Source organism: Neopsephotus bourkii, unplaced genomic scaffold (assembly GCF_033783945.1).
Source record: "Neopsephotus bourkii isolate Nb327-2 ecotype Australia unplaced genomic scaffold, CSIRO-AGI_Nbou_v1 NB_234, whole genome shotgun sequence".
NCBI classification, from domain to species: Eukaryota; Metazoa; Chordata; class Aves; order Psittaciformes; family Psittacidae; genus Neopsephotus; species Neopsephotus bourkii.
In genome coordinates, this window is record NW_026900744.1 from 5262229 (window position 1) to 5276943 (window position 14715).

Consider the following 14715-nt stretch of genomic DNA (forward strand, 5'->3'; position numbering starts at 1 on the left):
TGGAAGTCCTGACTCACAAAGCAAGCAGATGTAAGACCTACAGACATCCTGCTAACAGTTACTCAGAGTTTGTGACGTATGTATCTCACATTCCACTGAGGCGCTGCTTCTGGAATGACCCCAATGCACACACAGGCTGTGGAATGTGGTGGGTATCAGGCAGAGTTTAACTTTATCCATCTTCTCAATGAAATCAGCTCACAAGCTCTGTCAATGCAAGTGTAATATATTCTAGGAGCGCAAACATGCTTCTGATATATAAATCTGATGACTATGTAAAATAAAGAGAATAAAATTAGCTGCATTTATGCATATTTTCTGGTTATTTTCCTTCCTTTTTCCTGTTCAAAAGGTTTTAATAACTTGGAGTCATTGGGGAAAAAAAAAAAGCCACATGCTCTAGACATCTCATGTGGCTCTTGTGTGTTTGCTCTTAACTCGTCTAAATAATTGTGTTCCCTTTTAGACAAGAACAGTTAAGAGTCCAGAAAGCATTAGGATTTGGATTACAATTTGAAACACTGCCAGGCTTTACTAATGGCAAGACTAAAGTCCCACGTGCCTGAAGACTGATAATTCTCAAGCACAACTCATTTTTCCTTTTGGCAAAAATAAGACCAGCACCTTTGATAAAATCACTTTAGCAAACAGGTCTCATTCAGCACGAAGCTGCAGGACAATTCTAGGTGTGAAAAAAAGAGCCAAGCTTTCAAATCAATCATCTACTTCAGAGAAGTGTGGGACACAGTTAGGATCAGACCCCAATAATCTGGCAGCTTTCAACCTCTGCAAGAAAAAGTTGCAGCGATCCCATAGCAGAGATTTCACTCCTGAGAGAAATTAGAGGGGAAACTCTCACTGCTCACAGTTTTGATTCTCTTTAGCTACTAAAAGCATATCTCTCCTGTGTCTGTTTTGATCACCAACTGCTATCCAAGTCTTAGTATTCTTTTGGCCTCCTTCCTTGGAAATGCAGTGAGCTCTCTGTGGAGTTTGCCTTGGTTCCCCTCTCAGACAGCTGTGATTAATTCAGTGCTCAAGCTCTTGAGTTAATTCCCTCATTAGATCACTTTCCTTCTCCATGGAATGATTATTCCCACAGGAGAAATGAGAAAGACTGAAACAATATCATACTAGTATCTGACACACTGTATCCAGGATGTTTACTTCAAATCAGATTGCCTGGAATTACTCCAGATCTATGGCTTCAACACAAGAATCTTCTAACTGGTGGGGAACTGTAGCCGTGCATGTTGCACAACATTTCCAGTGTCAGTAGAATTCCTCCAAACCTGCTAGGTAAGGGTACCCTCTCCACACAGGCAGCTCAGGTGACACACTCATTTCATTGCTGGGGCATTCTTTAAGACTGGAAAATGGGCTTGCTTTTCTTTTTTTTTTTAATTACTTTTTATCATACACCAGTCACCTTTCTACCTAACACTACTGTGAAGGTGAAGCCTGGAGCACAGCAGTGAAATACTGCTAGTGCTCCTGAAATCACAAACCACTATGTGTGCATTACTCATTGGGAATGTTACATTCCCTCTGGAGGCTCTTGCAGCTCAGACATGCTCCCCACTTTTGCTGTCTGCCAAATGGCTTCCAGTGATGTGGCTGGTCACTGGAGGGCATCACTGCAGTCAGCTGGACTCTAGCATAGCTTCTCAGTACCTTTGGTACGAGGTGGATACTCAGGAGAGTTTCTCAATACCCAATTCAAGAATGTTAAACCTGCCTGGACTGACAAATCTGATATCAGACATTTACTTTAACATCACATCTACCTGAAACCTTAATACAGAAAAAGTAATAAAAATAATTACGAATTTCAAAACTTCACAAAGGCTTCTAAAGATGAGAAGTTAAGAGGAGAATCATTCAGAGTGGCACTTCACTGAGCTTTACACTCTCCCCAGACATTAACAGTTCAGCTGAGTAACAGACAGAGCCATCACCACCTTGCTGGCAGTGTGAAAATGTGAAAGTTTTCACACAAGCTGTGTATTCTGGGGCTGCCTATGCAGAAAGACTGGCTTTGGGGACCCCTCTTGCTCTCTACTTTTGGGTGAATTCCAGTTCAGACCTCTACCTTACACACACACACACACACACGTAATCATCAGGATTCATTAACCCTCACAAGAATGAACGTAGCAGCTTTTGGGGCTGGCCCAAACATGTCAAGAGATAATGTTTTCATGCCTGGCTTAAGTCTGGAAAATGTGTTATGTCCCTCTGAAGCCTTTACCCACTATGATGGGACACATTCTGACATCAAAGGGAGGTTTCTTCATCCACTAAAGCTTATATGTCACGTAAAAACAGACAACCGATTTATGCAGGTATCTAATTAGAATCTAATGCCTGGCACTTATTAGAGGGTTTTGACTGAGTAGACAACATGATAACCAGTCCCACTGGGGAGATAACAGGTTAACCACCATTGTCTTTGAGAGATACCATGAAAGTGCCCAGGGAGCCTCTCTTCTCCTCCATGTTTCATGACTGTGAACTGCAGGAGCCTCTCTAATCTTACCCCTAGTAGGGGCTGCAGATTCATCACGCAGCACGTAACACCACTGCACTAAACTGTGCGTCAACAGAGACTGCTGATCTGCACCATTGCCTTGGGCATGCAGTGGCATCTGGAGTAAATGGGACACTTAGGCTAATGTCAGCTTTAACAGGGAGAGGATGTCTTGGAAGGTTAAGAAATTTAGTTTAGTGCACTACAGATATTTCTAGTCCCCACAAACTCTTAGTGGCTCTATACTCTGCAATTTTGGCTTCTCTGGGAGAAGTCTGAATTCAAGTCCTTATGAAACTTAGGGCAGGAGAACAAAAATTGTTGTATCCTAGGAAGGTTTTGTGACCCGCACACCAAAACACAATGTATGCTCCTTTCCATTTTGCTGAGGCTGTCCAACACCTCTCTTCTGACAGGTCAAGTGCATTAACCTATGAGTAGTAACTACAATGGGTAATTAGTAATTAAAACAGTAACTGACTATTCTAATTAACAGTACCATTGAAAGATTATATCTAGCAGATGCGTTAGCACAGAGGACAAGTGCAGAGATACACCACTGTTTGGAACGGGAAGTGAAGATTTGATACCCACTGAAAGTGGGGGGGAAGAATTTGACCCAGCACATTCTAGTTGACTTTCATGGAAAGTGGCTCCCTATCACAAGACATCCCACAGGGTTTGTCATACCTACAAATAGTCAAGGCCTGAGCTTCATGTCTCCTTTGCAACAGAGAAGTAGCAGAGACAAGCCAAGTATGGTAAGGATACTGCTTGACTAGTAAGTCAGAATGATCCCTAAAGCTATAGGTATAATGGAGAGGCTCCTGACTAGACACAGACTAGAGGCACAACTGCACTTTTAAATAAGTTGTTTTTCTATTAGGTGTTTTTGAGACTAAACGCCCTCTTTATGGAGTTCGGGGGGGGGGAAAGGGTCGTGGGGGGAAGAAGCCCCAGACCAACAAAACCTCAGGTCTAACAAAGATCTTGCCGTGACATCCTAGCCACCCGTTTTTGTTGCACGTTCAGAATACCATCCTGTGGTAACAGCACCATCTGCAGGGTTTGAGAGGGGGAGCACAGACGTCTTAGCTCCGCAGAACATCTTTCAGGCATCTGGAAAGTTTTTACTGAGAAGCCTTCAGCCAGGGAAATCTGAGCAGCATGGGCCTCATTGGGATAACACGGGGAGGACTGCAATGCTCCATGGCGCTCTGACATAGCACAGGGGTTTTTCAAGATAAAGCCTAAATCACTTGTTTGTGAGAGTCTTCTCACTGAGGGGTTTTGGCACTGTGACAGCAGCACTTCTGTGCAGGCATGAACAGGGGGACATGGTGAGGAGCACAAGGCATGCTTTTTTAGTCACCTGTCCTATATGTCAGCCAGCATTCAGCTGGCTTATTGGCAAATACCATGTTAGGAGCCTATTAACTTCAAATTGAAGACTTTTTTGATTCCTTCACTGTAGTTGGTGTTAGTTAATCAGAAGCTCCTCATTACACAGTGCAATTTATCACTGTCAAATGTACTGTTAGACTTATTCTTGAAAATCTACAGCTCGTTTGGGAAATGCACAATAGTACAGGAGAGCATTAGCCCCATCTTGTACAGCTTCTGCACGGGTACGGAAGAAACACGCTAAAGCAGTGCCCTCTTCTGGAGGCAGAGCCGTTCAACCACATTAATACAGGACAGGACAGGCCTGCAGGGCAAAATTAGCAGTCTCAGCAACGCTATTTTGTGTCAGTAAATTTGGCTCTACGGTGTGAAATCGTGATACTGGCCAAGTGTCTAACAGCTGACATCAGCCAGCCACTGAGCCACTGGCATTTAGGAGAATTCTAAGCCCTTTACTCACAGGCCACTTCCAATGAATAAAATGTCAGCATTGAGAGGGGTCTGGTTTCTTTACTAATTCATCAACTGAAGGAAAATCCCAAAGCACTTATTAGCCTAGCCTAAAATTTAGACTGAGTTATATCAGCGTGCATCCAACTGTGCATGCTTACAGAAACCTTATTTTCTATCTAGGTCACTATTTTTTTAAGACCAGCTCAAAAGGTAATTTTACCACTCTATTGTCAATAATGTAATGCTGATGAATGGAGAAACCACCAGTCCCCAGAGAGTACCATGATTCAGATTCCTTCCAGAAGCACATTTAAAAGTTATTACAATGAAACACAAAATCATGAGAAAAGCCTGAGGGGCCGTGATCATTGTAACTGTAAGCAGACACGTTCTTCTTTCCCAGTCTCACAGTAAATAGATATGGAAGTGTTCCAAGGGGCTCTCTGGTTGCTTTTTGCTTTGGCTGCCTGTCATGTTGTGGAAAACCCAGGAGGGATGGTTTTCTCTCAGAATCAGTGCCAGATCTGCCAGGCCCAGTGACCGTGTGCGTGTAACTCGGTATGTGATGCTCTTCCCTCACTCAGTGCTGAGGCATGCCGTGACTCCATGAATCACACCGACCAAGACGGAAGCATGCTCTGGCTCAGGATCAGTGCTGACCCCAGCGGCCCACACGGTAGTGCTACAAGACACTGTGATGAATGAAACATTCGTGCTGGAAGGAAGAGGAAGGCCCAAACATGGCATGATGCTAAAGGAAGGAGGAATGTGGGCTGGCTCAGCCTCCAGTCAGCTCTGGCTCCAATGCCACAGGCCTGAGCTAATGGCAGGCAGTGTCTCCTGTCTCTGGGGTTCCCCCAGGCAGACAGCAGCTGTGGTTTCTCCCCAAGACTGCCATGTTTCTCTCTCCCAAACACAGATTAAGGTGGTTGAGAATTCACTTTGCAAAAACATACCTGACGGGAATGTGATAGAGGGACAGACTGTGTGACAGCTCATTCACCAGTTACCTCAGCACCAGCCGCAGTGACCAAAGCTCTCAGGGGACCAGCTTTAACCACAGACGAGAAAGCTCCTCACAGAGCTGGCAGCACGCCCATGGTTTGGTGGCCAGAGGTGCCTGTGGGAGTGAACAGGCTCCACAGAGCCAAGCGACAAGGCAAGCACGTAGATAAAGGATCAGACAGACCTACTACCACTAGGACAGATCCGCTTCCTACACCCGCTGACGGAGAAGAGTCCTCAGCACAGAAAACACCTCAGCAGAAGCTCTTTTGAGAAGCCTGCCATAACGAAACACTATCGCCTCAATGAAGCGAGGGCTCACCCCAGCCACCGGCCTCCCCCCTCAGCGCATGCGCTGCGGGAGGGCTGAGCCGGGCGCCGCTGGCGCCAGCGCGCATGCGCCAGGGCAGCCCCTCGAGGCGGGGGGGGGCTCCCGGTACCTCAGGGACTGTGATGGCGAGCGCCGCTGCAGTGAAGGGCGGCGGGAGCTTTGTAAGTTCCGTAAGCTCCGTCTCTGATCGGCACGCCCGCCTCCTCCTGGCCCAGATCAACCGGCTGCGGGCCGGACAGAGCTTCTGCGATGTGCGGCTCGAGGTGGGCCCGCAGGTGTTCGCTGTGCACCGCCTGGTGCTGGCGGCCAGCAGCCCGTACTTCGCGGCTCTCTTCGCGGGTGGCATGAAGGAGTCCGGCCGGGATGTGGTGCGGATCGCGGGGATCGAGGCGAACACCTTCCACACGCTCCTTGACTTCATCTATACAGGTAACGGTTGATGGGGGGCAATGGGGATCTTTTGCCCGACGGCCGGGCAGGGTGATGGTTGCCCGACAGCTAGCCTGGGTACCCGCCATGGCCGTTTGTCCGATGGCAGGGGCCAGGGTGCAGGCTGCCTGGCGATCGCAGCCTTGAACACAGCCCCGCTGTCATGTGCGTGCCCGCAGGGGTGGTAAACGTCGGGGAGCACAACGTTCAGGAGCTGATCGTCGCTGCTGACATGCTGCAGCTCAACGAGGTGGTGGAGCTCTGCTGCGAGTTCCTGAAGGGGCAGATCGACCCGCTGAACTGCATCGGCTTCTTCCAGTTCTCGGAGCAGGTCGCTTGTCACGACTTGATGGAGTTCACTGAGAGCTACATCCATGCACACTTCCTGGAGGTGCAGAGCGGGGAGGAGTTCCTGGCGCTGACAAAAGAGCAGCTGATTAAGATCCTGCGAAGTGAGGACCTGAGCATCGAGGACGAGTACCAGGTTTTCATAGCGGCAATGCAATGGATTTTGAAGGATGTGGGGAAAAGAAAGAAATTTGTCGTAGAAGTATTGGAGCCTGTTCGATTCCCTCTGCTACCAGCACAAAGGCTATTAAAATACATAGAAAGTAAGTGAAAGAAGGAAAAAATACCAGATGATTGTATCTGAGCAAACCATGTGTTGTTCAGTTACTGGATTTTGGTGGCTTTCTATAGATTAATAGTACAATGAGTGAAAAGACTTATTCTATAGCAAACAAGTTCTATTTTTTAACAAATAAGCACAGCTTGCTTTAAAAACAAGTCTTATACAAGTAGGCAATCTTGATTTGCCTGCCTGTTTAGGAGAACATAACTTTTCATCAATCTGTAACTTTTCACTGTGCCTTTTTTTTTTTTTGTTCTCCTTATTTCCTCAAGGTATTCCAGATTTCAGCCTTCGGGTGGCCCTGCAAACCCTGCTGAAAGAATATTGTGAAGTCTGTAAATCTCCCAAAGAGAACAAGGTCAGCAGTTTTCTGCAAGCTTCTAAAGGTCGTCCCCGGAGGAAAGCCAGGAAGTACCTTTATGCAGTAGGTTAGAATGTGGCTGCTTGAACCTTGTAAAACAAGTGATGAAGTAGTATCTCTTATTACGGTACTGATGGAGATACTGGAATTTATTATTTTTAATCAAAAGATATAAAAATAACAAAACGTTTCATCTGGCTGAGTTACCATGTTAGCTGCTTTCTGCTTAGAGTTACACAGGAGTCCTGCGTTTGCATTTCTTGTCCTTACGACATGGCATTCAAAGCCTAGATTTGTCTTTTAGAAATTATTTGCCTAGGATGGAAAGCTGCAAATCAGCAGAGGATTTGCCTATGGTTCACTGCTGGAATGGTGTACACGAGCTCACTGTACTCCTTGTTTGAAGATTGAAGTTTTCTCTGTCCAGGATGCTTTGGTTCATGTGCTGAGATAATCGAAATTGCAAGTTTTCAGCAAAGCTGCAGCTGTGTATTGGAAGGGAATGCTCTTGTTTCACCCTATGAAAAGTAACATTGATTTAAGATAGCACAGGCTGGTCTCTGTGTTTTGCTAAGAACACAAATGATATTTGTAGTGTTGAGGTACAGCGGCTCAGGCACAGGTTATGTGACTCTCCAGGCAACCATTCTTCCTTGTGTGCTGGAGAAACGATGCTACTTGGAAAAATCCAGTTCCTACTAGAAGTGACTAATGAACATACTCTCTTTTTTTTTCTAATGGTTTAGATACAGGAGCCTGAGAACCAGCAGGAAGCTCTTACTCAGCTGTTACTTTCTAGGTGGGTACACCCGACTGCAAGGAGGACGCTGGAGTGACAGTAGAGCCCTCAGCTGTGTGGAGCGATTTGACACCTTCAGCCACTACTGGACCACAGTGTCGTCTCTCCACCAGGCCCGGAGTGGGCTCGGTGTGGCTGTGGTGGGAGGAATGGTCTATGCCATTGGAGGTAACTGCTGAAATATGCTTTCTTTCTAACATGGATACTAAAGAACTCTTCTTGTAAGTGGTTCTGAGAAACCCAAGAGTAGATAATACAACTTCTGGATGTAACAATTGAGTTGGGGATTCTTGGTTCTCTACCATCACTGCACTGTTTGGGCTCGTATGTTGGCCATCTTTTACTAACCTGCTCTCTCATGGTGTAGCAACTCACAGGTAGGCATGTGGACATGTGCAGAAATGTTGACATATATAGCATATAGTATATAGTTGGATATTCTGTGGACTTTGTACCACCCCTAACAGCATTTCTTTTCTCACTTGTAGTTCAGCAGAAGTCCGTAGCCTAAAAGGCAGCAGTACAAGACAGACTACTTGTTGTCTGCCTACCTGGAAAGGCTTGTTATGTATGTTTGCTCGAGGATGTGATGAGTAGCTCAGCTGTACTAGCCCATCATTAAAGAATGCCTGTTTTTGTCATTGCGGAGCGTATTCTTTGGTCTTGAAAACACCATGAGTTGTGCTACGGAGTAAAAAGTGTGTAGCACTGTGGTTGTCTGCCCCTCTGATGCTTTCAGTGATGTTTTGGGAAACTGTTGATGAAAGCTGTTCCTAGTGATGATTCAGTTCTCAGTATAAACAAAGCTTTTGCTACTTTGGCTGTTTGGTTAGCTAAAAGAAAGACCTTGTATTCAAATGTTGTCTGTCCTGGAAGGAGTTGAAGAATGCTTCTTTACCTGCAGTGCAAAACGTTGCATTTCCCTTTTCTCTGTTCTTGGTTGTATTATTCAGGTGAGAAGGACTCAATGATTTTTGACTGTACTGAATGTTATGATCCTGTTACTAAGCAGTGGACCACTGTGGCTTCCATGAACCACCCTCGTTGTGGACTGGGAGTGTGCACATGCTATGGTGCTATCTATGCTTTGGGTAAGTTTGGTTTTTTTTCTAGGTGAAGTTAATTTTTAAAGTGTTAATTCATGGAACTTGTAAATTGGTTTGATCTTAAATATTACATCTTGGTGTTGCAAATTTGCAAACTGAAGTTTTGAAAAACAGCTGTTTCCTTGAGCGTTAGTGTACCAAATCTTTGTGGATTAGTTATCATTCAGTTATAACTTATTTCTGTTCTGGAACAGTGTCCCATATGTCTAAAAATGCAGCTAACACAAAGCTTCATGTTGTTAAATTCTTTCCTGTGTTTGCTCTTATTTGCAGGAGGTTGGGTTGGTGCAGAGATTGGCAACACAATTGAAAGATTTGATCCAGAAGAAAATAGTTGGGATGTGGTGGGAAGCATGGCTGTGCCCCGTTACTGCTTTGGCTGTTGTGAAATGCAAGGTGAATATTAAGTTTGTATCCATAAACAGTTCTGAGAGGCACTGGACTTTGAAGCTTTGTTTAATTTTTACCTTTGTCTCATACTGTGCTGTCAGTTGCACATGCTTGTGCCTCACTTATTTGTTCTTCCAACACCATATCTTTAATTTTGCAGAATTGAAGGACTGTCTATAAAGTTCTTTTTGCCTTTTCTCTCATGGACACAGTTTTTATATGGCTGCTGGTATGGTTACCCAGCTAGTCTTTTAACAGTTGGTTATCCTTCCCAATACTGCTTTTATCTACCTTCCATACTTGCATTTGTTTGTGTTTCCTTGTGACAATCTGAAGAGTTGCCACACATGATTTTAAGACAGGCATGTCTAAAGACTTGATCTATAAATGTGCTTATTAAGCATTTAATCCAAGCCTGGTCAGCAGTTGCAGCCTTCTGAATTCTCTCCCCCATACTTTATTAATTATTGCTTTCATCAGAGCTTTTAGTGCTTGAGCCCCAAGGTACTCCTTTGAAAGTTCTATGTCTGTTGCTAATGGACAAATGGAGGATTTTTATCTGGCATTCTTAAGCCATCTTAATACTGGGCTGAAACTGTATTGTGACAGACATTTTCTGTCTTTCAAATCTTTGTATTATGAAACCTAACAGAGGAGAAACTGTTTCTACAGGTTTGATCTATGTTGTTGGTGGTATCAGCAATGAAGGAGTAGAGCTACGTTCTGTTGAAGTCTACGACCCAATATCTAAACGTTGGTCTGAGCTAGCTCCAATGGGCACCCGAAGAGCATATCTTGGTGTAGCTGCTCTCAACGATTGTATCTATGCTGTGGGAGGCTGGAATGAAGCTCAGGATGCACTTGCTACTGTGGAGAAATACTCCTTTGAAGAGGTATGGTAGAGTCCCTTTTTTTCATAAATGTAAATTTCATCAACTTTGTGTAAGATGGCCTAGAGGGGGCCTACTTCCTTTCTTTAAAAAGAAAAAAGTTGGGAGTTCGACTTCCTTTTCACTACTGGCTGCTAATCTGGGTGAAACCAAGCCTCAGTGAGCTCAGGGTGTCTGTCCTAACCAGTCTGTAGAATGTTGCTATCTAGCTTGGTGGTGTGTTTACAAAGTTACATGCGGGTTTTTGCAAAACTGAAAGCAAACCAATACTGATGATGCATAGATACACTGTCCTTTAGTAAATACATATTAGGGTTAAGATGGGGGATAGATTCCCCCTCTGCAATAGAATGATAATTGATCTGATTAGAGAGAAAGAAAGTCCCTGAAAAATGAAGAGTTGCCCTTTGAAAAAAGTTGAGGATCTTTCTTCCACTTTGAAAGTGGTGTTTCAGCATGACTAGAAAAATCACTTTGAACACTTAAACTTTTGAATAAGATAAGACATTGTTCCTGACTGCTATTGCTCGTGTTCCCATGATGCTCTTTGGAGCAGCAGCTACTATTAAAAGCAAAACATAATCCAGTGTGCCATTCTGTTTTGCCTTTGTAATCGAATCTAGTTTTCCTTATTTTCCACTTCAAACTGTGTACCATTCTCTATTTTGGAGACAAACTACATCTTGCAGTGACTGAGGAAAGGGAGAGGAGTTCTGTCCAGACACTATGTGACTCTAGTAACTAGCATGATTTGGACTGCTTGTGAAAGTGCTGTCATTCCAGTCTTGATGATCCTCTTGATTCTGTACAAATGCCACACCTGAGCCTATGAAGAGTATATGTAGTGTTCTTTGTATATGTTTCAGTCTTTAAGATTTAAACTTTTATCAGAGTTGGGGCTTGCCCCTAAACTATTTGTTGACTATTTCACCATCTCATTAGGAAAAGTGGATTGAAGTTGCATCGATGAAGATACCGAGAGCTGGTGTCTGTGTTGTGGCTGTGAATGGATTTCTTTATGCCTCGGGAGGCCGAGCTCCCAGTCATGATTTTGCTGCTCCAGTAACCTCTGACTCTGTTGAAGTTTATAATCCTCATATGGACAGTTGGACTGAAATTGCAAACATGATCACCAGCCGCTGTGAAGGAGGTGTAGCTGTGCTGTAAAACACAACAAAGAGAATTTATGCAAGGAATGAGTAAATCTGCCTCCTCAGATTTCTGGTTTCGTTGGTCAGAAATGTAACACAGGAGCTTCAGTAGAGACAGTGGAGAATTGGGTCAGAGGACTTTTCCTGAGCAGAAGGAAATACAACAACTCTCGCCCTTCAAAGTAAATAGGCTTATCCGATGTCTGTCTCAGGAGGTATCCTGTTAAGAGTAGAAATGGCTCTGACTCCATTTAGCTTACTGAAATAAGTGGTGAATATGCCCTATAAGAATCTGAAGAAATCATTCCAGCATGTTAGGGGCAGTAATCAGATTGTTAACTGTAAAGTGCACCAAAGCTAACATCTTTAGCTGCTTTTACAATCTGGAAGGAGATTACTGCCAACAGCTAGAAGTTACCTGTAGGTAAGAGCAATTGGGCTACTTGGTTAGCATTAGTTGTCCTTTTCGGGGGGGGGGGGGGAAGGAAGATAGCAGACAAGGAAGACTTAGTACCTCTACTTATGACCTCGATGCATTTGAACCTCTTTGCTGCTGCTGGACATGATGGGCATTAAATATGAATTGGATATTTACTTTCTGGCCACTTCACTAACTTGGATGGTAAGTGGCTGAGATTTTCCTGTTTTGGAAGGTTATTCTCATGGTTCTAATAATGTCATTCCACTTCAGCGTAGGCTTTTTTCAGTGGTATCAGTGATTACCTCCTTTTTAAGTTCTGATTAATTTTAAATGGAAATGCTATTCATTAGATTAGTTGTTCTCTTTAGGACTGCTCTTAGTATAAAAATGTAGGGAAAGCCTTTTGCCCCCACCCCCCTGTAGTTAAATGTGGTTTTATGCTGTGTGACACACACTGAGGCTTGGCATTGCAATACATGCTGTTCTACAAGGTACGTATCTCCATCTTTGCTACATCTTATACCCTGCCTCTTCGAGACTTGAGCAAAATGAGGGTTTTGTGATAGAATTATTTGCATTCAGCATTGAAGTGGTGCTATTAGTGTGTTTTGTCTTAAGGAGTTTATATTTAGCTCGGATACACTTAGTAGAGCAATACTAAGAGTTTGGAGTTATTTCTAGATTCATTTAACATACTTGAAGTTGCTTTTTGCACAATACGATTGCATTTTCTGCACAACTGTGGATGATTTGAATGGAGTCTGAAATAAGGCTGCTTGAACTTTGATAGTGTTATCCTAGAATACAAAACCACAACTGGAATGTCACAAAACAGGAAGCCTGCACTGTGTAGACAAAGGAGCATTCATGCTGTCTAGGTCAATATCCCCTCTGTAAAATTAACAAATAAATACATGAATAAAGTCCTTCAAGGTGAGCGTTGCAGGTACTATAAGAATCTTGGTCTTACATTCTAACACAGGGTTGGGAGATTGCCAGACTGACATGCTGGATGATGGAACATTTATTTTTCTGATGGTTCTAGAATCTTGTGTGTGCTTTTACTTCAAAGATTTCTTACGTGTGTGAACTAAAGTCTATTCTCTCGTATTTTTTTTCCAAATTTAAACTTGTTTTAAATAGCTTTTCATAATAAAAGTGCATTTTCAGAACTGACTGTGGAATGCTCTTTAGTAGGGTGGTTTCCTGTTACTGCCACTTTCATGTAATAGGTCGGTTTTTTTACTGGAAATCCTATTTCCTTGTGGGACACTAGGAGACCGTTTATAGATGTGGACTATTTGAAAGTTGCAAGTAACACAGTAGTAGTAAAATAGACATGTATTTCTCCTCTTAGTATAAAATCACTCCTATTTCTTGGAAGCCTGGCTGCCTTGTCAACTCTGCAGCCTGCTCTAGGATTAAATGATATAGGTCGTATCTTACAGGCTTTCTTCTTTACTTTCAGGATCCCTCATTGAACTATTTGAGGAACATGACTTTAGCTGTATTTTATTTGTTCGGGAACTAGGAGTTCACTTCTGATCCCTACCCACAAACTTCTTGGATCAGTGGAGCTTAAGGGAGTCTGCTATTGTATGAAGTCACCTTCTCCATTTTTATAGGTGATTCCATCATGCTTGAATGAAACTTTGAATTTGGTTATGTTCTCTGATACTCTCTACCTCTTTCCCTGAATTAAGTCAAAGGTAGGTCCAAAGAAGACCACTGTCTTAAAAAACCACCATGTCTAAGTAAGAAAGACTAGAACTGTTTTCATTCACAAACTCAGTTTTACTTCCTTTATATTCAGAGTGCTGAAATACATCACTGTTTCACACCTATGATGCTGTTAACATGTAGAAGTTAACACGTTGCTGAAGTTAAGAGGCTCATGTATATAGCTGCTATTTCAGCAATACCATAAAGATGGCTCCCTTCAAGATAAACAGGTCTTTCTTCAGCATCTGTTCTTTGCAAAAAGAATAGATACAAATTTTAAGTGCTTTACTCTGTATACAGCAACAGTGAAGAATACTGCATTAAGAAAATGATGAGGAGTATCTAAATTTGTCCTAAGACTGCAGGCGGATGTCACTTTTCAGGTTTCTTTCTTGCAACTTACACTGTACATAAAGAATACTTAAAAAGCCAACAGTAAACATGCTGACATAAAATTTCATAAGTTTCTTAAAATAGCTGAGTCTAGAAAAGAAAATCCGAGTGACTTAAGCTTTGTCTTCATCCCCCTAAATGATGTTTTAGGAGACTTAAGTATAAAAAGCATATGCTTCTGCAGTGTTTTCAGTAATTGGCTCATCATGGAGGGCTTGCAGGCTACAAGTCCACTTCCGCTTGCTCTGAGACAAACAGGGTGCCCAGAGAAGCTGTGGCTGCCCCATTCCTGGCAGTGTTCAAGGCCAGGTTGGACAGGGCTTTGAGCAACTTGATCAAGTGGAAGGTGTCCCTGCCCATGGCAGGCAGGTGGAACAAGGTGACCTTTAAGGACCCTTCCAACCCAAACCATTCTATGATTCTAGCTGTCCCCAGTCCATTACAGCACCTGGATGACAAGGTGAGTTCCACCTTACCTTGCCCCTGCCAATGGACTTTGGCTATCTTTTCTTGCCTGACTAGCACTTAATCACATAGCAATTTCAGCACTTTCTCAGTTGAAACAAGAGAGTTTTGTTCCACAACACAGGAATTGAACATGTATGTACTTTTGCATAATTCTCTGCTGCTTCTTTAAACACTAAACTAGAACTTTCACCTCATTACTGTGCATGACTACAGTTTTTTCCCCACCACAGA

At 43.4% G+C, this 14715-nt stretch overlaps 1 protein-coding gene across 1 annotated transcript; it reads left to right on the forward strand.

Moving 5' to 3' along the window:
• Window positions 1-5845: 5845 nt before the first annotated feature.
• Window positions 5846-11958, forward strand: IPP (intracisternal A particle-promoted polypeptide). Its single transcript, XM_061344918.1, has 8 exons — window positions 5846-6152; window positions 6332-6763; window positions 7056-7211; window positions 7944-8111; window positions 8897-9034; window positions 9323-9445; window positions 10112-10332; window positions 11272-11958. Exons 1-8 carry the CDS (start codon window positions 5846-5848, stop codon window positions 11494-11496), a joined length of 1770 nt encoding a protein of 589 aa, XP_061200902.1. The 3' UTR covers window positions 11497-11958.
• Window positions 11959-14715: the final 2757 nt, after the last annotated feature.